The following is a 24,040-nucleotide window of genomic DNA, read 5'->3' on the forward strand; positions in this document are numbered from 1 at the left end:
ACTATGAGTGAAATAGGAGTCATTTCATATTAGGCCTGTCCCTGATTCCCACCTCTTGCCCTCCCCCTAGCTTTGTATCGTCCTCGCCTTGTTTGTCACAAGGTGAAAGCAACAAATAGCAGCAGTACATCCTACCCAATTAGAAGAACGGCATATGATGTGAAACCTTTCTTGAAAAAAATCATCCCATATTTGGTGGATAAATAACCTTTATTAAGAGGGGGAAGGCTGCTGTCAGTGACAGGGCGGATCACTGTGCTTCATCAAAGGTTGAGACTCAAAGGTAAGCATAACATTTATTTATGGGATGAAGTCTGACACATTGCACTGAATTAACTTCAAAAATACAACATAATATAATATAATATATTAACATTTGCAGACTTAACCAAGACGTATTTTCATGTAAAGTTTGTTATACTTTTCACAGGGATCATGTTCTCTGCTGGTTATAACAAATAGTGTTTTTACAGTATGGTAGTATCCATGGAATAATGCTTTGCTGTCTGGTTTGAATAGTTGAAGAGCCTGACTCACCTTGATCTCCTTTTTGTTGAAATGTTTATAATCATTACTAAAACACCAAACTTTCATTTGTGTTCCTGTACAGGAATTTAATTGTTGATATATGTTGCAATGCTGCATACTGAAAAAAGAATTTACACACATTTGGAAAAAAACATTTTGCTTATTTTATTCAAGCTTTTCTTTCATCTGCATCTCAGCAATCTGCAAAACTACAATATATAAAACATGTAGATTAGATTTATGTTGATTTACTTGAAGTCAGATGATAAATTCTGACAACAACGATTTTTATGATCTGTTTTATTTACATAATGATAACAGCAATGAGCTATGAAGGTGAATTTTCCTTTGTTGATGGTTAGTGGAATGCATTAAAATTTGCTGTGCAGTTTCTAGTGGAATTCTAATTGCATGAGTCAGCTGTGTTTGATAATACTCAATATGTACATTGTTAACAGGTTAAAAAATGGGGGATGCTGCCATGAAAGAGTATGGGGCTGCGGCTCCTTATCTGAGGAAGTCAGATAAGGAGCGTTTGGAGGCCCAGACTCGACCATTCGACATGAAGAAAGCATGTTTTGTTCCAGACCCCGAGGTTGAGTATGTCAAAGCCTCCATCACCAGCCGAGATGGTGACAAAGTCACTGCTGACACTGAATTTGGAAAGGTAGATAAAGTTCAAGTTGTCAAAGAACATATTTTTAGACAGTGACTGTAAAATTAATTATTTTCTTTTTCAAGACTGTGACGGTGAAGGAGTGTGACGTCCACCCTCAGAACCCGCCGAAGTTTGATAAAATTGAAGACATGGCGATGTTCACCTTCCTTCATGAGCCTGCTGTGCTGTTCAACCTCAAAGAGCGCTACGCAGCATGGATGATTTATGTAAGTCAATAATTTCATCTGTATCTTTCCTCCATTGATAAGATATCTCAGCACCTGAAACCTTCATCTTTCTCAATATGGCAGACCTACTCTGGGCTGTTCTGTGTGACTGTCAACCCCTACAAGTGGCTGCCAGTCTACAACCAAGAGGTGGTTGTTGCCTACAGAGGAAAGAAGAGGAGTGAAGCTCCTCCTCATATCTTCTCCATCTCTGACAACGCCTACCAATACATGCTGTCAGGTACCCAATATGTTTCATCATTTGTCTTGGTTAAATATGCAGGTTTGAATAAATGCCAGTTTCAATCGATATTTGGATTATCCCCCTTTACAGACAGAGAAAACCAGTCAATCCTCATCACGTAAGTCAAACAGTCAACACATTCTCTTTAGTGATTAAAGGTCCTGGTCCATGGCCTAAATCTTCCTGTTTCTTCTACTCAGTGGAGAATCTGGTGCTGGAAAGACAGTCAACACCAAACGTGTCATTCAGTACTTTGCCAGCATTGCAGCTGTTCCTTCTGGAAAGAAAGATCAAGCAGCTGAGAAGAAGGTTTGGAAGACATACACATATATTTACACGATATGCCCAAAATATTGTTGGCAAAGTCATTTCTTTAAACCTTTTCCAAAATTAGAAGTAAACCTAAAGCTCGTCCTTTATTTCACAAACTCAGGGAACCCTGGAGGATCAGATCATCCAGGCTAACCCTGCTTTGGAGGCTTTTGGGAATGCCAAGACCATCAGGAATGATAACTCCTCCAGATTTGTAAGTGTCTGTGACTGCACCAGACTACTTGATTATCATTTGATTATCAATCTTTTTTTTTCTTTCTAGAAATATAACAACTTCTTCTTTTAGGGTAAATTCATCAGAATTCATTTTGACAACCGAGGAAAGCTGGCTTCTGCTGACATTGAAACTTGTAAGGATTATTCTTTTTTTTTCTTACTCTTTATAAGGGTGTGTGGTTTTGAATTTTAGTCTGTAAGAGGCAGGATACAGCATGGGCAGGATTCCAGTGTTTCAACTGGCTAACACAAATTTACACTAACAACTTAACTTTAACTTCTTGACAAAAACTGACATAATGACACTTGTGTGTTAACAGACCTCCTGGAAAAGTCTCGTGTGACCTACCAACTCAAAGCTGAGAGGGACTACCATATTTTCTACCAGATCTTGTCTCAGCAAAAGCCTGAACTTCTGGGTATATATCTGCTATGTGGGCTGTAAATTAACAAGAAGTATTTGTGTACTTTGATTTGGTAAGACATTTTATGAAATTTTTATTTCTTTTTCAGAAATGTTGCTCATCACCAACAACCCTTATGATTACGCTTTCATCTCCCAAGGAGAGACAACAGTAGCCTCTATCAATGATGCTGAAGAGCTGATGGCCACTGATGTGAGTCTGATTCACTATAATAAACAATGTCAATCATCAATTTAGAACAAAGTAAGACATGTCAGAATTACTTTGTTTTATCGTCATTAGGATGCCTTTGATGTGCTGGGCTTCACTCAAGAAGAGAAGAACAGCATGTACAAGCTGACTGGTGCCATCATGCATCATGGCAACATGAAGTTCAAGCAGAAGCAGAGAGAGGAGCAGGCAGAGGCTGATGGGACTGAGGGTAGGGGATTGATGTTAGAAATACTGGCATCTTTGTTGAAGGAACCAGTAGGATCATGAAATGTGGCAATGACGTTGATACTTTGATGCAATTTCTCCACAGATGCTGACAAAGTTGCATATCTGATGGGCCTGAACTCTGCTGACCTCATCAAAGGTCTCTGTCATCCCAGAGTCAAAGTAGGAAACGAGTGGGTCACCAAGGGACAAAATGTTGCCCAGGTGAGCAATTCTGAATTTAAAGTTTAAGTTCAGAGTAACTTTTAAAAAGCTTTACTGGTGTCTTTTTTATCGTATTATTTAATTTTTTAGGTTAACTATGCAGTCGGTGCATTGTCTAAGTCAGTGTATGAGAAAATGTTCTTGTGGATGGTGGTGAGAATCAATCAATCCCTGGAAACTAAGCAGCCTCGTCAGTACTTCATTGGTGTGCTGGACATTGCTGGATTTGAGATCTTTGATGTGAGTTTCTTCTATAATACATTTCTATCTTTTTCTACACAGGCAAATCAATTTGCTCAACTTTTTTAATTGTATTATTATCGTTGCAGTTCAACACCTTTGAGCAGCTGTGCATCAACTTCACCAATGAAAAACTGCAACAGTTTTTCAACCATCACATGTTTGTACTGGAGCAGGAAGAGTACAAGAAAGAGGGCATTGAATGGACCTTCATAGACTTTGGAATGGATTTGCAGGCCTGTATTGATCTGATTGAAAAGGTGAGTAACTGAGGAATTGCATGAATAAATCAGTGTTACTTACAAAATGTGAATTCATAATTTTATCATTGCTCTCTTTTGGTATTTTTAGCCCATGGGAATCATGTCCATCCTTGAAGAGGAGTGCATGTTCCCCAAAGCCTCTGATACCACCTTTAAAGCAAAGCTCTATGACAACCATCTGGGGAAATCAAGTAACTTTCAGAAGCCCAGAATTGTCAAAGGCAAACCGGAAGCCCACTTTGCTCTGCAGCACTACGCTGGGACTGTTGATTACAATATCAACAATTGGCTGGTGAAGAACAAGGACCCTCTGAATGAGACCGTTGTAGGGCTGTACCAGAAGTCTAACCTGAAACTGTTGGCCTCCCTCTTTGCAAACTATGCTGGGTCTGATTCTGGTTTGTATTTTAAAATGGATTAGAATATGTTACAATTAAGTGACTTTTGAAGCTCCCAATTTGGATCAAGTGTGATTTCCATATTTTTTCATAAAGCAGATTTGTGTGCTATATTAAAAAAGTAAAATTGATAAAAGTGTTTAGTCCACAGACTGCTCAACTCTGGGCCACCTGGTCTTGGATAATGTGAGGTCATACCAAATTTCACCTGAAATTTGTCATATTTTCATTTGATGCTCTAAAAAACAGTGACTCACAAGAGTGGCTCCAAGCCAACACTAAATTGAGATAACTTGTAATAGACCTGAAAAGATATCTTCTAAACTCGAGAAAAGTGTTATGAGTCCTTTAATAGAAATGTTCTATTTAACATGCAGTCCCCTTTGCTGTTATTATTATTGTTCACACTGTCTACAGTATTCTATTTCCGCTGCTAAAATACCATATATACATGTATCTTCAATATGGTTTTCTCTTTCAAGGTCTAATGATAGTTTTTCTATTTAGCTCATGAAGGTGGGGGAAAGGGCAAAGGAGGTAGCAAGAAAAAAGGTTCCTCTTTCCAAACTGTATCAGCCTTACACAGGGTAAGCACAATTTCATTTAATGGTATTTCTATGTTTTATATTTGTAATACCTTAGCTAAATCAACTTCTGCATTTGCATTTCAGTTTCCTAAAATGGTCATTCACTCCATGATATTATGCTCTTATCTGTGATGGGACTATCACTGACAAAGGCAACTGGCAATCTTTTTTTTTCTTGCCCTCACAGGAGAACCTGAACAAGCTGATGACCAATTTAAGGTCGACTCATCCTCACTTTGTGCGCTGCATCATCCCCAATGAGACCAAGACTCCTGGGGCCATGGAGAATCCTCTGGTGATGCACCAGCTGCGCTGCAACGGTGTGCTGGAAGGCATCAGGATCTGCAGGAAAGGGTTCCCCAACAGGATCCTCTACGGAGATTTCAAACAGAGGTTTCTGCCAGATATAGAGATGGGTGACAAATTAAAAGAAAAAAAAAAAAAACAACTATTTGGTGGACTCAATTAAAACAGCTTACAGACAAATCTTCAAATGTAAACAGAAATTACTGTATTTAACAATTTTTTACTGGACATGCATGAGACCCCCCCTCCAAAAAAAAAAAAGAAAACCAAAAAACAACTATTGTTTAAATAAAAACTATATTGGCCAAAGTCTGGCTGCGGGAAAAAAGACCCACTAGATTCATGCCATTTTTCTGAGGGGATAAATCACGTTCTACCAGAATATATTCTCTTACTTGGGTGTAAGGCTATTGGTGTCGGGTCTCTGATAGTTGTTCAGTTGGGTTAAGTTGTGATGAGTTGTGTGAAGGACAGAGTATATGATTCATGTGGTTTAGAATATTACTGAAATGCATACATATGTTAGGTTGGGTTTCAACTCAGGTTGTCCTTTTCTTCCTTTCAATTTGTCATCCGCTGACACATTCTGATATGTTCAGTGATACAGTTAATTCAATATTTCTACTGACATTAAATAAAAATTGTCTCAAATACAAAGATACCGTATTCTGAACCCAAATGCTATCCCTGAGGGACAGTTCATTGATAACAAGAAAGCATCAGAGAAACTTTTGGGGTCCTTGGACATAGACCATAACCAGTACAAACTGGGGCACACCAAGGTGAGTGTGTGTGTGCGGGTGTTTGTGCGTCTGTGCGTCGATCTATATATATTTATATGAATTTGAATTTATATCTTTATATGTATGTCCTTATGTTTAATTGTAATAATAACAATGATAATATGTTCAGATATTCCTGCTTTCATCCAAAGTAAATCTTCAACGCACCCCTGGGGCATATTGTGCTTGCTAATACTGATATCCTTCATAAAATTAGGTGTTCTTCAAAGCGGGACTTCTTGGTCTGCTGGAGGAAATGCGAGATGACCGCCTAGCTCTGATCATCACAAGGATCCAGGCAAGATCTCGAGGTGTTCTGGCAAGAATTGAATTCCAGAAGATTGTAGAACGCAGGTACTTTCATTCTTTGAAATAATCCCCTTTTGAATCCATAAGCATAAAGGAGAGGAGAAATTAAAAAGATAATTCAAAACAACAATTTATAGAGATGGGTTGTTTCATCACTATCACAATGTGTTATGTACTATGACTGCCCTAGGGACGAAAAAGATTTATTTCTTTTAGCCAACTTCAGATGAGGCATTAATTTACATTATTCTTAGATAATGACAGATATCCTTAGTTTAAACTGAAATACAGTAGATTGACATGTATTTAATAATTATCAGTGTATCAAATGAAAGGGAAGCATTTTGGACTCATTTTGAGATTGTCCACAGAGATGCTCTGCTTGTGATCCAATGGAATGTCCGTGCCTTCATGGGGGTCAAGAATTGGCCCTGGATGAAGCTCTACTTTAAAATTAAGCCTTTGTTGAGATCTGCTGAGGCAGAAAAGGAGATGGCCAACATGAAGGAAGAATTCCTGAAGCTTAAAGAGGCTTATGCAAAGTCTGAAGCTCGTAGGAAGGAACTAGAGGAGAAAATGGTTTCCCTTCTCCAAGAGAAGAATGACCTGCAGCTCCAAGTCCAAACTGTATGTTTATGATCTGTCTTCATTAGAAATTATCATAAATTTGGTCTTGCAAAGCGTAATATTGTGCTTTGTGAACAATTATAGGAACAAGATAATCTATGTGATGCTGAAGAAAGATGTGAAGGGCTGATCAAGAGCAAGATTCAGCTGGAGGCAAAAATCAAAGAGCTGACAGAGAGACTGGAGGATGAGGAGGAGATGAATGCTGAGCTGACCGCTAAGAAGAGGAAGCTGGAGGATGAGTGCTCTGAGTTAAAGAAGGACATTGATGACTTAGAGTTAACTCTGGCCAAAGTAGAGAAAGAAAAGCATGCCACTGAGAACAAGGTACCAGAAGTGTTTTTGATTTCAAAGATGCTGATTGTGTTGTATATATATGTACTGGTGCAATCAACCAAAAATTTAAACTTGTGACAGGTGAAGAACCTGGTTGAGGAGATGGCCGCTCAGGATGAAATCATTGCCAAGTTGACCAAGGAAAAGAAAGCCTTACAGGAAGCTCACCAGCAAACACTGGATGACCTGCAGAGTGAAGAAGACAAAGTCAACTCTCTGACCAAGGCCAAGGCCAAGCTGGAGCAACAAGTGGACGATGTATGTATAGAAAAAAAAAAAAAGTATTTAAATTTTTTTATGATGTTACAGAAGTCATTCTCTGCAACAAGTGGGCGACGTAAGAGTTAACACAATGAGGTGGATGTTATACACAGAAAATATTGATTGATTGATTACTGAGAAAGATAAATATATTACCACCCACAGCTTGAAGGATCCCTAGAACAAGAGAAGAAAATTCGTATGGATCTTGAGAGAGCAAAGCGGAAGCTTGAGGGCGATCTAAAATTGGCTCAGGAGAGTATCATGGACCTGGAAAATGACAAGCAGCAACTCGAAGAGAGGCTGAAAAAGTAATAAAGTGCACTTTCAAAACACAAATAAATTTTTGGCCATTTGTCAGCTGGTACAATTAACTTCTTTCATCCGCAGGAAAGATTTTGAAATCAGTCAACTCAATGGCAAAATAGAGGATGAACAGGCACTGAGTGCCCAGCTCCAGAAAAAACTGAAAGAGCTGCAGGTAATGTTGCTTGTAAAGGGATGTGCGATTTCACATATGTCACAATTTATACCCATTCCATGCAAAAGTAATTTGGCTCTCGGTTTAGGCCCGCATTGAAGAGCTGGAAGAAGAGCTTGAGGCAGAGCGAGCTGCCCGTGCCAAGGTGGAGAAGCAGAGAGCAGACTTGTCCAGAGAACTGGAGGAGATCAGTGAGAGGCTGGAGGAGGCTGGAGGAGCAACAGTTGCCCAGATTGAGATGAACAAGAAGAGGGAGGCTGAGTTCCAGAAACTCCGCAGAGACCTTGAAGAGGCCACTCTGCAGCATGAAGCCACTGCTGCCACGCTCAGAAAGAAACAAGCCGACAGTGTTGCTGACCTGGGAGAGCAGATCGACAACCTGCAGAGAGTCAAGCAGAAGCTGGAGAAGGAGAAGAGTGAGCTCAGACTGGAACTGGATGATGTGGTCTCCAATATGGAGCATATTGTGAAGGCAAAGGTAAATGGCTCTTATAAATAGTAGTGTAGTTGGACTGCCATTGTTGAATGTGAGTTCTTTCAAGTAGTTTATGTGTCATTTTCATATGTTTTCTTTTCAGAATAACTTGGAAAAAATGTGTAGGTCTCTGGAGGACCAGATGAATGAATACAAAACAAAGTCTGAAGAGGGACAACGCACCATCAACGACTTCACCATGCAAAGAGCAAAGCTTCAAACTGAAAATGGTATTTGGACAGCAAATATTAAATACAATTTCATTTCATTTCATTGAGGTGTTGTTTGGGGATGCTACGACCATTTTATTTTTTAAACTCACACAGGTGAACTTGCAAGGCAGCTTGAGGAAAAAGATTCCCTGGTGTCTCAACTCACCAGAGGAAAACAGTCTTACACCCAGCAAATTGAAGACCTTAAAAGACAACTGGAAGAAGAAATAAAGGTAATAAAACCATAGCAAGAGACCTCATCTAATACAAAGTAATTAAATTAAACATTAATATATGCTTTTCTTACAGGCCAAGAATGCTCTAGCCCACGCAGTGCAGTCTTCCCGTCATGACTGTGACCTGCTCAGGGAGCAGTATGAGGAGGAGCAGGAGGCCAAGGCTGAACTGCAGCGCAGCATGTCAAAGGCCAATTCTGAGGTGGCTCAGTGGAGAACTAAGTACGAAACTGATGCCATCCAGAGGACTGAGGAACTGGAGGAGGCTAAGTGAGTAAAATCTATTTTAAATCCAACAATCTGGATTAAGAGCAACAGACCCTGAACAAATTTTAAATGTATTCTAGGAAAAAGCTGGCTCAGCGTCTGCAGGAGGCTGAGGAGGCTGTTGAAGCGGTGAATGCTAAATGTTCGTCTCTGGAGAAGACCAAACACCGACTGCAGAATGAGATTGAAGATCTCATGGTGGATGTGGAGAGGTCTAATGCTGCTGCCGCTGCTCTGGACAAGAAACAAAGAAACTTTGATAAGGTAGAATTTAAATGTGGTCATTTTGCTCTGTTCAATGACAAATTGGGAGTATAGCAACATGTAAGCACACATATTTCAGGTCTTGGCAGAATGGAAGCAGAAGTATGAAGAGTCTCAAACTGAGCTGGAGAGCTCTCAGAAGGAAGCCAGGTCTCTGAGTACTGAGCTCTTCAAACTGAAGAACTCCTATGAAGAGTCTCTTGAACATCTGGAGACCATGAAGAGAGAGAACAAGAACCTACAGGGTAAGATCCCCTGCCAAGATTTGTATTTGGATTTCTGTAGACCTGCTGTACAGAGTTCCACCAGCATACACCTCTGGTAGAGAACACTGATGATGTCACTTTTTGTTTCTCAGAGGAAATATCTGACCTCACTGAACAAATTGGCGAGAATGGAAAGAGTATTCATGAGCTTGAAAAGATCCGAAAACAGCTGGAACAAGAGAAGTCAGAGATACAAACTGCTCTGGAGGAAGCTGAGGTATGTTGTTCCCCCTGAAGAACCTTAACATGTCTGCAACAAGTAAAATCCCTAAAATGTAACCTTTTGCCTCTGTAGGCCTCATTGGAGCATGAGGAAGGAAAGATTCTCAGAGCCCAGCTTGAGTTCAACCAGGTGAAGGCTGACATTGAGCGTAAGCTTGTTGAGAAAGATGAGGAGATGGAGCAAGCAAAGAGAAACCAGCAGCGAATTGTGGACACTCTTCAGAGCTCTCTTGAAGCAGAGACTCGCAGCAGGAATGAGGCTCTTCGTTTAAAAAAGAAGATGGAGGGAGATCTGAATGAGATGGAGATCCAGCTTAGCCAGGCAAACAGGCAGGCAGCTGAGGCCCAAAAGCAACTTAAATCTCTTCATGCACATCTAAAGGTATGAGTGATCTGGAGCGGATTCAGCTATGACCATATTTTACAAACAACTCAATGTGAGGGCCTTTGGGGCCTTTTTTGTCTTTAAGGATGCCCAGCTCCAGCTTGATGACGCTCTGCGAGCTGCTGATGACATGAAAGAAAACATTGCCATTGTTGAGAGACGTAACAACCTGCTGCAGGCCGAGCTGGAAGAACTCAGAGCTGCTCTGGAACAAACTGACAGAAGTCGCAAACTTGCTGAGCAAGAGCTACTAGATGTCAGTGAGAGGGTGCAGCTCCTTCACTCACAGGTAAAATACCATGATGATCTTTATGTTTTGCCATGGTTATTTAATGATCTAATTTGAAACTGAACATTTTGCACATTTTATATCAAACTAGAATACCAGTCTTCTAAACCAGAAGAAGAAGTTGGAGGCTGATACGTCCCAGCTTCAAACTGAAGTGGAGGAAGCGGTACAAGAGTGCAGAAATGCGGAGGAAAAAGCCAAGAAGGCCATAACTGATGCTGCCATGATGGCAGAGGAGCTGAAGAAAGAGCAGGACACCAGTGCTCACCTGGAGCGCATGAAGAAGAACATGGAACAAACCATTAAAGACCTGCAGCATCGTCTGGATGAAGCTGAGCAAATCGCCATGAAGGGAGGCAAGAAGCAGGTGCAGAAGCTTGAGGCCAGGGTGAGTGCAAGTCCCTTTGCACCAGGTATCGTATATAAATTGGATGCAGTATAAATATATACTTTTATTACATCCCACAGGTCAGGGAACTTGAACATGAGGTGGAAATTGAGCAGAAAAAGGCCAGTGATGCAATAAAAGGAGTAAGAAAATATGAAAGACGTATAAAAGAACTTACTTATCAGGTAAAAATCAATTCTTACTACTTGTTTATGTAATGAAAATTAAATCATTCATCTTCTACTGTTTATCAGTTTCTGGGTCACAGGGGGGTTGCTGGAGCCAATCCCAGCTCACACTGGGTGAGGGCGGGGTCACCCTGGGCAGGTCACCAGTCCATCACAGGGCACACAGAGACAGACAGAGATCAACAATCACTCACACTCAGACGTACAGACAATTTAGAGTCACCAGTTAACCAAAACACGATGTCTTTGCATGGTGGGAAGAATCTAAAATACCCAGAGGAGTATGTCGCACAGAAAGGCCCCAGGCCTGGAAACCGAACCCATGACCTTATTGTGGGATAACAGCGATAACCACGATGCCGCCATGCTGCCCGTGTAATAGAAATGATCTCTGAAATCAACATATATTTCTACATATATATCCTTTTATCTTTGAACTACTTAGACCGAAGAAGACCGAAAAAATCTAGTACGGCTTCAAGATTTGGTGGACAAGCTGCAGCTAAAAGTCAAGTCCTATAAGAGGAATGCAGAGGAGGCTGTAAGTATGAGTTTTAGATGCTACACTACTACTACTAGACTAATTACAAACCGTCACGGGAGCTTGAACATAACTACACTTTTTTTTTTCTTTTAACAAAGTTAAACTAAGTTAGCTTTCTTTTTGTTCCTATATGTATATATGTACGTCTTATGTCTTACCTCTCCTATAATGTATGTTTTATATGAATTTACATACTATATTTTACTGTAGATATATATTGATTTATACAGCTTTTTATTCTATTTATGCATGAAATTTTTATTGCATGCACTATGTTATCCCCTTTTATTCAAATATTTATTTTTTAAACTAACCTTATGTTCTTATTTTTTTTAACTCACACATACAAGGGTTAGGGTTAAGGTTAGGATCCAATCCTAACCTTAGCCTTTCCCTTTTTTTTCCTCCCTCCTCCTTCCACAATAGCCAATCGTGTGACCCTAATCCTAACCCTAACCCTTCTTCCCCTTTTACCTCCCCTTGTTTTTTGTTTTTTTTTCTTTTCTCTTCTTTTTCTCTCTTCTCCCTCCCCCCATTTTCCAATCCCTAACCCTATAACCACCCCCAAAAAAAGGAAAAAACTGAAAAAAACATTTTATAAAGTGAATACGCCAACTGTGCCAGAGCTACTCAGAAAAAGCAATGAGCCTCTTGTCCCCTAACATAACTACACAAATTAAATAGATTTTTTCAAATTTTCTTCACCAGGAGGAACAGGCTAATGTTCATCTTGGCAAGTTCCGTAAATTGCAGCATGAGCTGGATGAGGCTGAAGAGCGAGCTGACATCGCTGAGTCTCAGGTCAACAAGCTGCGTGCCAAGAGCCGTGATGTGGGCTCAAAGGTTGGTATACACATATTGTACACGTTTAAGAATGTGTTGGCTTGCATTATTTTTAAGCCCCCTGGCCGTGTTGGCAGAAATGTCACAATCAACTTCTCAACAAAATTGACGACCTCCAAAGAGGCAATTGTTTGTTCATTCCCCAAAATGAGAGAAAGGCAGCAATAATCTTGTTTATATACAGTGAAATTATTTGTGGTCATCTCGTAGAGTAATGGCTGTTGTTGGCATATTGCAAACACTTTTTTAAAGACAAATACATAGTACATTGTACATTGGTATCTACTGTGTCTTAACAGATGGCATAAAGTGTGAAACAACATTAACTACTGATTAATTCAAAAACACAGCTCACTGTTTATCTTGTATTTTCTTTCTCTAACTTCAGAGAGGACTTGATGAAGAGTGACATCACTTCAAAACTGTTGCCTCCGAGGCACCTGTTGCTTGTGGTGTCTCCCTAAGCATGTTGTTTTTTGTTCCGTAGAATAAATTAAATTTCAATATGACAGTGTCTTGGTTTTTCACTGACATTTTTTATAGGGAACTAAATTTGACTCATGAATTGAATCAAGTAAACAAATTCCTATTTAAATAAACTGATTTGATTTAAAATTGTTTCATTTATTTATCGATCGCCAACAGATAAATAAACTAAATCTACAGTTTGAAGTAAATAAGTTAATCAAGAATTGTATTTCATGAAATGTATTTTCAGTTTGAAACGCTGATTGATCATTGTCTACTCTAAGTGGCAAAACTGGAAAAAGTGGTTTACTGATATGTTGAGTTAAAACATTTATTTATTCTTAATAATTTGCAGATATGTCAGGTTTAACATGTGTCACAGTCTGATTAGAGTTGCTGCTAAAATACAGTCAAAAGTGTTCATACCCCTTGAAATTTTCCAGATTTTGTAATTAAGACCACAAGCATAAATGTATTTTATTGGAATTTTATGTAAAAGACCAATGCAAAGTGGCAAACAAATGTGATGTACGAAGAAAATTATCCATGATTTAATTTTTTTTTACAAATAAAAAACTGAAAAGTGCAGTCTGCAAAAGCATTCAGCCCCCTTTTCTCTGAGTGCAACCAATTTCCTTCAGAAGTTGCTTGATGATTGCTGAATGATCGAATGTTGACCTAATGACTAAATAGAGTCAACCTCTGTGTAATCTAATCTCAAAACAAATACAACTGTCCTGCCACGGCCTCAGCATCATGAGGTCCAAGGAACACACCAGTTGTGGAGAAGTTTAAAGCAGGGTTAGGCTATAAAAAGCACAGTGAACTACAGAGATCCACAGCTCAGGTGGGGGACATGACATGACAACTATTGGTCGTGCACACAGCAAACATGTGAAACAAGGTGCTCTGGTCAGATGAGACTAAATGCAAAACGCCATGTGTGGCGGAAAACTAACACTGCACATCACTGTGAACACACACAATCCCCACTGTCAAATATGGTGGTGGCAGCATCATGCTCTGGGGGTGCTTCTCTTCAGCAGGGACAGGGCGGATGGTCAGAATTGATGGGAAGATGGATGGAGCCAAATACAGGGCAACCTTGAAAGAAAACTTTTGGAGCCTACAAAAGACTTGACACTGGGGCGGAGCTTCACCTTCCAGCAGGACAACAACCCTAAACATAACACCAGGGCTACAATGGAATAGTTTAAAACAAAACACATTCATATGTTAGAATGGCCCAGTCAAAGTCTAGACCTAAACCCAATTGAGAATCTGTGGCGATATCTGAAAACTACGATTCACGAACGCTCTCCATCTAATCTGAGTTTGAGCTGTTTTGCAAAGAAGAATGGGCAAAAATGTCTCTAGATGTGCAAAGCTGGTAGAGACATACCCCAAAAGACTTGTAGCTGTAATTGCAGCAAAAGGCGCATCCACATAGCATTGACTCGGGGCTGAACCATTTTCTTCGTACTTCACAATTGTGTGCCACTTTGTGTATGTCTTTCAAATATATTTCCAAAAAAATATATTTATGTTTTTGGTCGTCTGTGTGAAGAAAACATATTATTCATTACGTTTTTGTTTTTTTTTTGTTTTTTTTCGTTTTGTTTAGTTTTATTTAGTTTTTTACACCCTGTTTTTTGGATGCAAAATATTTGCCACTTATGCATAAACCTTAATAATTAAATTTTCCCTCATATCTATTATCATAATTTTGCAAAGGTCACTGTGTCAGCAGGACACTCAAACATCTTTTTTCAGTGTAGTTAAGAGAACATTGATATAGACAAGACAAATTAAAAGACGAACCTGAAACATTTGTGCACAAACAAGGTGATGTTTCGATCCGTAGGGCACAAGTATTCATAGAGTGATTTGATGAGTGTGAAAATGTGATTGTGAATCTTAAAGTGGCCATCACAAATCTTTTCTGACAAAGAGTAGTGTTCACAGATTTATAAAATCAATGCCAAGAAGCGATGAAACAGTCCTTATGACAATAGAATAGGCGATTATCATACTACTTCTTGCAACATAGCAATTCAAATGTTTCTAAAAGCAAATTTTGGTGAACTGACATAATTTTAATTTTTTTGTCTTCTCTGTTCATCTGTTCATTTGGATTGAAAGGGAATTAAGAAGTGTAACAAATGACAATGTGATATGAAGAAGAGGCGGCAGAGTATTACTGCTTTAATCCTCAATTCACTGCAAAATATAACTTAAAATAAAGTATGAAGATATGGAATTAAATATAAGGTATGGTGGCACACAACTAAGAAATTCAGCATTAGTAGTTCCACTGATATTTCCATCATTCATTTCTGAATTATATTTTAAATTTGAGGTAAACCTTCAGCAAAAATTTAATTTTTGCAATTACTTTAAGACAATTTAGCCAAAATGAGCTAAATGAATGTGTACAGTTAGTAGGCACTGTTTGGCAGGTGCGATTTTGAAGGTTTGTTTTGACACACCACAGCTAAAAGGACAAAATATATATGACTGATCTAAAACGTAATTAAACAAAACCTTACCAATCCTCCTTTTTTTGTCCTCTCCTGTTCTATTTACCATGAATTTGTTTTCACCTCTAATATAAATCAACTAACTAAAAATCAACTTGCTTTATATGGAAACATAACAAATACCATTTGTTATCTGTTTTTTTAAATTGCATATTACACCATCTAAAAATCTAAATACAAGGAAATTTTAAAATACTAACCTCTCCATCAGGAGTAGAGGTCGCTCTTGTAGTAATGTGCATTCTCTTCTCAATGTCAGATGAGGGGGAAATATTTCAGAGAGAGATCTGCAAGAAAATTATATGATATGGCGTATTTGGGCACTGAGTCTTCCATCTAGTCAATTCAAACAAAATAATTTCATTTAAGTAGGACCTTTTTAGCAAAATGTCAAAATATTTTACCAATGTTGAATCCAAAAACAAGTGGGAAGTAAATGGTCCACAGTACCTTCCTCTTATTTATCCTGATCATTACTTCATCAGAAGACAGAGAGGTCCATAGTATGAATGAGTGAAGAGAAGAAGAGGCCAGAGACATCTAAGCCTCCTCTGGGACCCCCCCCCCCCCCCAGAAGTGACCTTCTACACCAACAAAGCACAAATACTAACAATAGATTTGCTGGCTCCCGTTTCAAACTTAAGTGAAGCAAGGTGCCTCACACCTTCCCTTGTGCTTTCATGTGATTATAAAAGTCAAAGAACCAAGGACTATAAACAGCTGAGAATGAGACCTTTCATGGCTGACAAGTGATCTGCTAGAGCCTGGAATAGATAGGGATATGTAAAGGAGAGGAGAATTCTAATGTGGAGGCAAGTAAGGACAAGGACTCGTGGGATGTGATGAGACTGAAAGACAGCCTGGGTCCTTGTTTTAGTATATTGTAAAACATGCTTTCTAAGATTGAGTTTGTTATACTGTGTTTTACCATACTTGGGTTTAAATGCATATAAAATGTAACATGTAACATATAACATGTTTCAGAGAGCTCCTTTCTGCCATTATTCATGGTAGTTGCAGGCTGAAGATATTACCATAAGTATGATGCTTGAATTGTTACTTTTTTTTTCTGTCTTTGTATATTTACTGGGCTCAGTGCTAATTTATTTAGTCTAGTCTATACTGATTGCATATTCTGATGCATGTTCTGAGGACAGAGTATGCAGCATTATACTCCATATAGTAAATACAGTACGTCACTGGTTCATGATGGGCTTCTCACCTGTTGCTGCTGGTCAAAGAAAAAACAAAAACTTGTCCGGAGCACCTTTGTCACAAGCTGTCCTTCTAACCAGCAAACCCCAAAGGCAGCCAGCAGGAATTTCACAAGTTATCTTTGTCCTCAAGGATAAAGAGAAGAAAACAATGCAATGTCAATAGGAGCAGGCCAAGGGCACTTGCAGCAGATATCTTCTGGGTAAAGGTCCAATCAAATACCAATCACAATGTGAATTTGTTTCAGTGCACAAGTGCTGTGAATGTGGGATTTCATTATCTGGTAATATGATATTGAGGAATTCACTGCATTTCAATAATAGGTTGGTTAAAATTAAATAACAATGCCCTAAATTTGTAGCTGCTAAATGTGAACTAAATGTGAAATGTTTCAGTGTACTGTGCAGGAAAGGAGCTGACTAGCAAAGGCAACCCATCAAATCTGTCCACCAGCAGTTCACCTCCAGAGAATACTCTGAGATCTTTAAGATGAGGCACTATGGTTGTTTCAGCCAGCCTGTCCCTAAAACAGCATCACCACTGCCCAGCATGTGTTTTTTCTGTATTCTGTAGCAACTTGTGCACTTTTCATATCATCATCATCTTTATCATGTCTGAAGCACTTTCGCTACAATCTATCTGTACAGGAATCTGATAATCAGCCTATTCTGTATTTTAAAAATATTAATATTGGCAAAACCAAGGTTTGTGTTGACTTGATGGTGATGTCATGTTTCTTGTCTTTCTTGTTTCTCTCTTTTTTCTTGAAAAAAAAAAAAATCTTAGAAATTTGTTTCTGAAAAATTTGTGATTCAGCTTTTAAATGTTTTTATCCCTAACCCTAACGCCTAACCTTAATGACTAACCCTAACCCTAACCCTAACCCTTCTCATGATGCCTTCTTGGCCACTTGAGCCTAATCATTTTATCACTGATACTTTAGTCAGTGAGTAAAACACACATATAAATGGTATGACACATCAAAGAAATAAATGGAAAAGCGGGATATAAGAGAGAAAAAGATAAAAATGATATAATAAGCAGTTGTTATGATGTGTGTTAGTGCTGGTGAACTGATGGAGTTAAAAGGTAAACTTACTTTTTAATTAATGAATTCTTTCATTCATCATCTACTACTTATATGTTTCCAGCTCGCTAAAATTGGGCGAGGGCAGAGTACAGCCAGGACAGGTCGCCAGTCAATTGCTGGGCCACATAAAGTCAAGCTACGCTTATTTCATTGTGAACAGTTATCATACCCGTTTTTATATTAGCACAAACATATCATGATAAAACTGAAGAGTCACAATGGTTAAATATTTCCACCTTACATAATATTAGCACAAAACCAATTCCCTCAGCTTTCAGGGATGAGGGCAAAATAAACATGAAACCTTCCACTACAGGAAAAGTGTGCATTAGCACACAAATATCAAACTCAATCAAACAAGGGGCCAAAACACAAAGTACACTTTAGGTCACAGGCCAAGCAGGAAGAATATTTATTGAACAGACTAAGACTAACCATGTTTTGAGTATGAATATGAATTGAGACAGACAGAATACGATATTTTCCCCAATAAAATAAATGCATACATGTTTTGTTTTCCATAAAAATATCTAGTGCAAACTTGAAAACATACATAAAAACTGTAATTGTTAAATTCTTGAATTAGACACATTTGCTCCCCACAGACATGCAGGTTTACTGGCAATGTCAGTAAATAAACCCCCTGCCTCCCACCTGTTTTGAAAACCGCTGTCCATTTTCGTTTCACCGTTTTTAGGGGCTAGCTTAAACATGACAGTATTAATTGTAATTGTAAACATCCACAGATGCCTGAAAGGTGTAGCAGGAGTTAGGGTTCTCGCAGGTAGTCTGTTGTTCTTGCACGGCGGCTGTCGCACTGTATTATGGAATTTGTAGTATTAGGGCCTGAAGACCTTAAGTTTGACATACGTGCATTAGCCAGTGTTGGGCAAGTTACTTTAAAAAAGTAATTAGTTACACTTACTTGTTACTTCTCACAAAAAGGGTTAGGGTGCTTCAATTATTGTAACACGCTGCATTTCTTGGCATCACTAGCATTAGCATTAGCAGTCACAGGCTAAAAAACGTAAACATATAAAACTGCTTATTACCCTGATCAGCCATAACATGACAGGTGAAGTAAATAACACTGATCATCACTTCATCATAGCACTTGTTAGTAGGTGGGATATATTCTGCAGCAAGTAAATATTGTTTTCTCAAACTTGATGTGTTAGAAACAGGAAAAATGGAATGTATTTTGAGGGCTGTTGTTGCACATTTGACATAATAGCTTGCAGCAACCGAACGTATTGAACTTGAACACAGAATGTGGAATTATAAACTATGATCTAAACTAGTTCATTTTAAAATTTGTCAACGTAACTATTAGCTAGTTCATGTAGAAAGTGAGCTTTCCCAACACTGGCTGACTGCACTGTAATGCCCCATCACTCCTTCTCGTGGCTGCAACTTGTGCTCTCTTCATCATCGGAGGGAGCTGGTTATAGGACAACTCAACCACCATGATCAGATTTTAATGTTTTATCAGGAAATAACTTCAGACTCTAGTGTGATTTTCGGGACAATTGGGACAGATTCGGGACAACTGCTTTAGTTTCGGGACATCTGGTCACCCTAGCCTGGCATGATGAATCATGTTTCCTTTTAGATGACGTGTATGTTGTTTATCTGAGGAACATATGGCCCAAGGATGCATGATGAGAAGGAGGCAAGCCAAAGGAGGCAGTGTGATGCTTTGGGTAATTTTCTGCTGGGAAAGCTTGGGTCCTGTCATCCAGGTGGATGTTACTTTGACACATACACGTACATACATAAGCACTGTGGTAGAACATGTACACCCTTTCATGGAAGCAGTATCCCCTGATGGCTGTGGCTTCTTTCAGCAATAAAATACACCATGCCACAAAGCAAAAATTGTTCAGGAATGGATTGAGGAGCACAACGCGATTGAGGTGTTTCTCCAGATCTCAGTCCAATCGAGCATCTGTGGGATGTGCTGGACAAACAAGTCCAACCCATGTCGGCCGCACCTTGGAACTAACAGGACTTATAAGATCTGCTGCTTACATCTTGGTACCAGATAAAACAAGACACCTTCAAATCAAAATTTTAACATATAAAGCTCTTAATGGCCAAGCTCCATCATATCTCAGAAAACACATAGTTCCTTACTGTCCTAGCAGGCCACTCCGCTCTCTAGATGGAGATGTCGCGTGTCGCGTCATTTCCGGTCACTGGCGGTTGTGCTCTCTCATCTCGTGTGTTGTTTCCACTGTTCTTCTGCTATTATTTCAAAATTCACTCGATTAATCTGACAGAAAATCAGATCAAATCCTCCGCTAATCAAACTACCCGATTAGCAATGTCCTCTAGCTCTCTGTCTCCACTCTCTGTTCCTCCTTCTCCTCCTCCTCTCCTCTCCTGTTCTCTGTGCCTCATGTGTAGTTATTCTTCTGCCTCCTTTTATGATAGCACCTCTTGTCATAGATGTAGGATGATGGTAGAAATGGAGGCGAAGATTAATGAGTTAGAATCCCGGCTCCGCACTTTAGCTAGCCCAACCTATGCTAGTGTAGCTAGCCCCCTGTAGCCGGTGCGGGCCAACCTAGACGAGCTCATACGACAGTTAAGATAGTTTCCTCCCCCTCAGTGGCTCCCGAGCAGCCGGGATCTAGTCAGGGCGGCTGGGTGACTGTCCGAGACAAGAGGCATAGTCGTAGGCAGCAGCCCCCGGTTCACCACCGACCAGTTCACGTTTCCAACAGGTTCTCCCCTCTCAGCGACACACCCGCTGAAAAGCCGACTCTAGTGAAGGTGATTCTATTCTGAGGAACGTGAAGTTAGCGACACCGGCGGCCATAGTGACTAGACTCAATTGGCTTTTCCCAGCATGTGAATGAACCCACTCACTTCTACAATCATATCCTTGATCTTGTTCTAACATATGGCATTGAGATTAACAAGCTAACAATTCTTCCCCAAAATTCTCTCCTGTCTGACCATTACCTTATTACATTTGAGTTTACTTTAATGGGCTCCACAGCATTGAGGAATAAATTCAGCTATAGAAGATGTTTATCTGAAGCAGCTGTGGCTAAATTTAAAGAGAACATTTGGTCATCATTCCCAACGATGCCATATCTAAATTCAAATGAGGATTTCTCCCATACGCAGGTTGATGACCTTGTGACTAGCACTATGGCCACACTGCGTTCAAATCTTGATAATGCCGCCCCTCTCAAAGGGTAGTATTCAATCTGAGGAGACTGGCTCCCTGGTATAGTTACCAAATCTGTACCTTGAAGCAGACATCAAGGAAATTAGAAAGAAATTGGCTTTCTAGTAAGTCAGAAGAGTCTCACAGAGCCTGGAAAGACAGCCTAAAAACATATAAAAAAGCTCTCCGCAGTGCTAGAAGTTCATATTACTCAGCACTCATAGAAGAAAACAAGAACAACCCCAGGTTTCTCTTCAGCACTGTAGCCAGGCTGACAGAGAGCCATAGCTCAGTTGAACCAGTGATCCCCTTAGCTCTAAGCAGTGATGATTTTATTAACTTTTTTACAGACAAAATTCTCACGATCAGAGAAAGAATTCATCAGCACTTGCCTACGTTAGATAAAAATCCCCTACTGAATACGGCAACTCCCGAATCAGCTGCAACGCCACTTTTACATCTGGAATCATTCTCACCTCTAAATCTCTCAGAGCTAGCTTCTATAGTTTCATCATCCAGACCGTCAACCTGTCTATTAGACCCAGTACCAACTAGCCTCTTTAAAGAGATCTTTTATGTAATTGAGCCGTTCATTCTAGATTTGATTAATCTGACTTTATTTCTGGGTTATGTACCTCAGGCACTTAAGACTGCGGTCATCAAACCCCAGCTTAAAAAGCCTAATCTTGATCCAGATGTAAACAACAGCTCCTCCTCATGTACTGTAGTCAGTCATGGAGTCCCGCAGGGTTCGGTACTTGGACCAATCCTCTTTACGCTTTATCTGCTTCCTCTAGGCAACATTATCAGGAAACACAGCATCAACTTCCACTGCTACGCAGACGATACTCAGCTGTACCTATCAATGAAGCCAAATGAAGTCACTCAGATAGTCAGACTGCAGGCATGTCTTGAAGTCATAAAAGTCTGGATGACTGGAAATTTTTTACTTCTCAACTCTGACAAAACAGAAGTTATTGTACTCGGTCCTAAGCACCTCAGAAAAATACTATCTAATCATCTCACCAGTCTGGACGGCATTACTTTGGCTTCCAGCTCCACTGTAAGAAACCTTGGAGTAATTTTTGACCAGGACATGTCCTTTGTCCTTCACATAAAACAAGTTAGTCAAGCAGCTTTCTTCCACCTGAGAAACATTAGGAAAATCAGAAACATCCTTTCTCAGGATGATGCAGAAAAACTAGTCCATGCATTTGTAACTTCTAGGCTGGACTACTGTAACTCATTACTATCTGGATCAAATCAAATCAAATCAAATCAGATTTATTTGTATAGCGCCAAATCATAACAAAGTTACATCAAGGCACTTTACATATAGAGCAGGTCTAGACCAAACTCTTCAAAATTTATTTAAAGAGACCCAACAGATCCCCCGATGAGCAAGCACTTGGCAACAGTGGCAAGGAAAAACTTCCTTTAAGAGGCAGAAACCTTGAGCAGAACCAGGCTAAGGGGGGGCGGCCATCTGCCTCGACCGGTTGGGTTGAGAGTGGGGGAGAGAGAGAGAGAGACAGGCATTGGAGGGGGGGGGGTGTAGGCAGGAACATGTTGTTGCATGAAGTTCATGGAGTTGAGCTGTAATACAGAATTCATGCTATATGGGACCAGCAGGTGTTGCAGATGTCCAAACAAATCTCTGAAAGGCCTTCAGTTAATTCAGAACGCTGCTGCACGAATATTAACAGGAACTAGGAAAAGAGATCATATCTCTCCTGTGTTAGCTGCTCTTCATTGGCTGCCAGTAAAATAAAGAGTAGAATTCAAAATCCTTCTTTTAACGTATAAAGCTCATAATGGCCAAGCTCCATCATATCTCAGAGAGCTCATAGTTCCTTACTGTCCTAGCAGGCCACTCCGCTCTCTAGATGGAGGTTTACTTGTGGTTCCTAGAGTCTCCAAGAGTAAATCTGGAGGGTTAGGGTTAGGGTTAGGGTTATCAGGCTCCTCTTCTATGGAACCAACTTCCAGTATCAGTCCGGGGGCCGGACTCTTTAGCAATTCTCTGTCTGTCTCTCCCTGTCACCCTCTTTCCCCTTCTCCCTCTTTCTCTCTCCCTCCCTCTCGCTCGCTTGTCACATTTTTCTATGACAAAATAATAAGCGCAGCAGCATATTTTTACAGTTTAAAAGATGTCTGGAGAGAACATTTACACGTTGATAATTTTTCAAAACACTTTTTTTTACTACATGCATGACAATATCTTTTTAAATGATAGAAGAATATTTGTATTGTAACTATGCACCCCCTCTGCGTCCCAATTTGAAAACTTTTCTTTTACATATCATGTACATAACCAAGGACGCATACATGTAACCATTGCCTTGACTAAATTTAATTGCAATTTCATTGAAATTTCCTCTTTTCTGATAAAAGCCCGATTTGTAGAGCCCATTTTAAATCATGTTACATTGATTTTTATGACTTACCAAAAAACCTTAAAAACAAAAAATATATAACAAAAAAAATAATTGTTTGCATAGCAGTTCCTGTTCTTCACTGTATAGTAATGGCATACAAGATTAATCATCATCTGTCTATATCTGATAAAAAACAATCCAGTAACACGTACACTGAGATATAGTAGCTTTCAATGCATAATAATGTGAAATGAATTAAGACGAACAAGAAAAAAATGTTGGTGCTGGTGCTGTAACACAAGTATACCTAGCTGTGTCGTTATGCTGACTTTAAGTATCAAAGCTAATGACTTGTTACTTGCTAATCAGAATAAATAATATTGTGGACCCTTCAGTTCCAACTTTTCTTTGCTTTACAGCACTTACACTTTTAGTTTTGCATCAGCCTATTTATGAAAGAAATGTTTTTTACTGTTTTTGGAATGGCTTAACAAATTCATGGTTTTCATCTGTTCCAAATGTCTTGCTATTAAGCTTTTGTTGCTAAAGCATATATCAGAAAATATGTCAATGTATTAATTCAGAATCAGAATCAGTAAAGTATTACAGTGAAGAATGTTTTTGCCAAATTCAGTTTTTACCATCAATACAACCTCATTTCTATTGTTACTAAAGAAAAGATAACTCCACAAAGTGACCACTGTCAGACTAAGGGTATAGCCATAA

At 39.4% G+C, this 24,040-nt stretch overlaps 1 protein-coding gene and 1 long non-coding RNA gene across 4 annotated transcripts; one reads left to right on the forward strand and one right to left on the reverse strand.

Moving 5' to 3' along the window:
* Window positions 1-249: 249 nt before the first annotated feature.
* On the reverse strand, window positions 250-15,947 carry LOC115058317 (uncharacterized). 2 transcript variants are annotated; one of them, XR_003842047.1, is made up of 4 exons: window positions 15,901-15,947; window positions 15,651-15,737; window positions 4,997-5,158; window positions 250-1,934 (listed from the first exon to the last, which is right to left on the reverse strand). It is a non-coding gene; the product is annotated as an uncharacterized LOC115058317 (long non-coding RNA). The 2 variants fall into 2 exon arrangements; XR_003842046.1 differs by having other exon boundaries at window positions 250-5,158.
* On the forward strand, window positions 995-12,948 carry LOC115058310 (myosin-7-like). Of its 2 annotated transcripts, none has more exons than XM_029525643.1 (37): window positions 995-1,195; window positions 1,270-1,413; window positions 1,498-1,654; window positions 1,748-1,775; window positions 1,858-1,966; window positions 2,091-2,183; window positions 2,277-2,340; window positions 2,527-2,625; window positions 2,720-2,823; window positions 2,914-3,052; window positions 3,155-3,273; window positions 3,364-3,513; window positions 3,603-3,773; window positions 3,865-4,174; window positions 4,682-4,761; window positions 4,949-5,154; window positions 5,726-5,849; window positions 6,067-6,203; window positions 6,530-6,785; window positions 6,870-7,112; window positions 7,203-7,379; window positions 7,548-7,693; window positions 7,773-7,863; window positions 7,952-8,341; window positions 8,442-8,568; window positions 8,665-8,783; window positions 8,860-9,056; window positions 9,134-9,317; window positions 9,397-9,562; window positions 9,676-9,800; window positions 9,879-10,187; window positions 10,276-10,479; window positions 10,571-10,867; window positions 10,948-11,052; window positions 11,501-11,596; window positions 12,308-12,442; window positions 12,831-12,948. In XM_029525643.1, exons 1-37 carry the CDS (start codon window positions 995-997, stop codon window positions 12,849-12,851), a joined length of 5,823 nt encoding a protein of 1,940 aa, XP_029381503.1. In that variant the 3' UTR covers window positions 12,852-12,948. The 2 variants fall into 2 exon arrangements, with proteins under 2 accessions (XP_029381503.1, XP_029381504.1); XM_029525644.1 differs by having other exon boundaries at window positions 4,691-4,761.
* Window positions 15,948-24,040: the final 8,093 nt, after the last annotated feature.

The sequence above is a fragment of the Echeneis naucrates genome, chromosome 17 (assembly GCF_900963305.1).
Source record: "Echeneis naucrates chromosome 17, fEcheNa1.1, whole genome shotgun sequence".
Taxonomy (NCBI): domain Eukaryota; kingdom Metazoa; phylum Chordata; class Actinopteri; order Carangiformes; family Echeneidae; genus Echeneis; species Echeneis naucrates.

Coding starts and splice junctions, on each gene's coding strand:
- LOC115058310 (XM_029525643.1), top strand. CDS start 995: ATGGGGGATGCTGCCATGAAAGAGTATGGGGCTGCGGCTCCTTATCTG. Junction 3,514..3,602: donor CTGGATTTGAGATCTTTGAT/GTGAGTTTCTTC, acceptor TTATCGTTGCAG/TTCAACACCTTTGAGCAGCT. Junction 7,864..7,951: donor AAAAACTGAAAGAGCTGCAG/GTAATGTTGCTT, acceptor CTCTCGGTTTAG/GCCCGCATTGAAGAGCTGGA.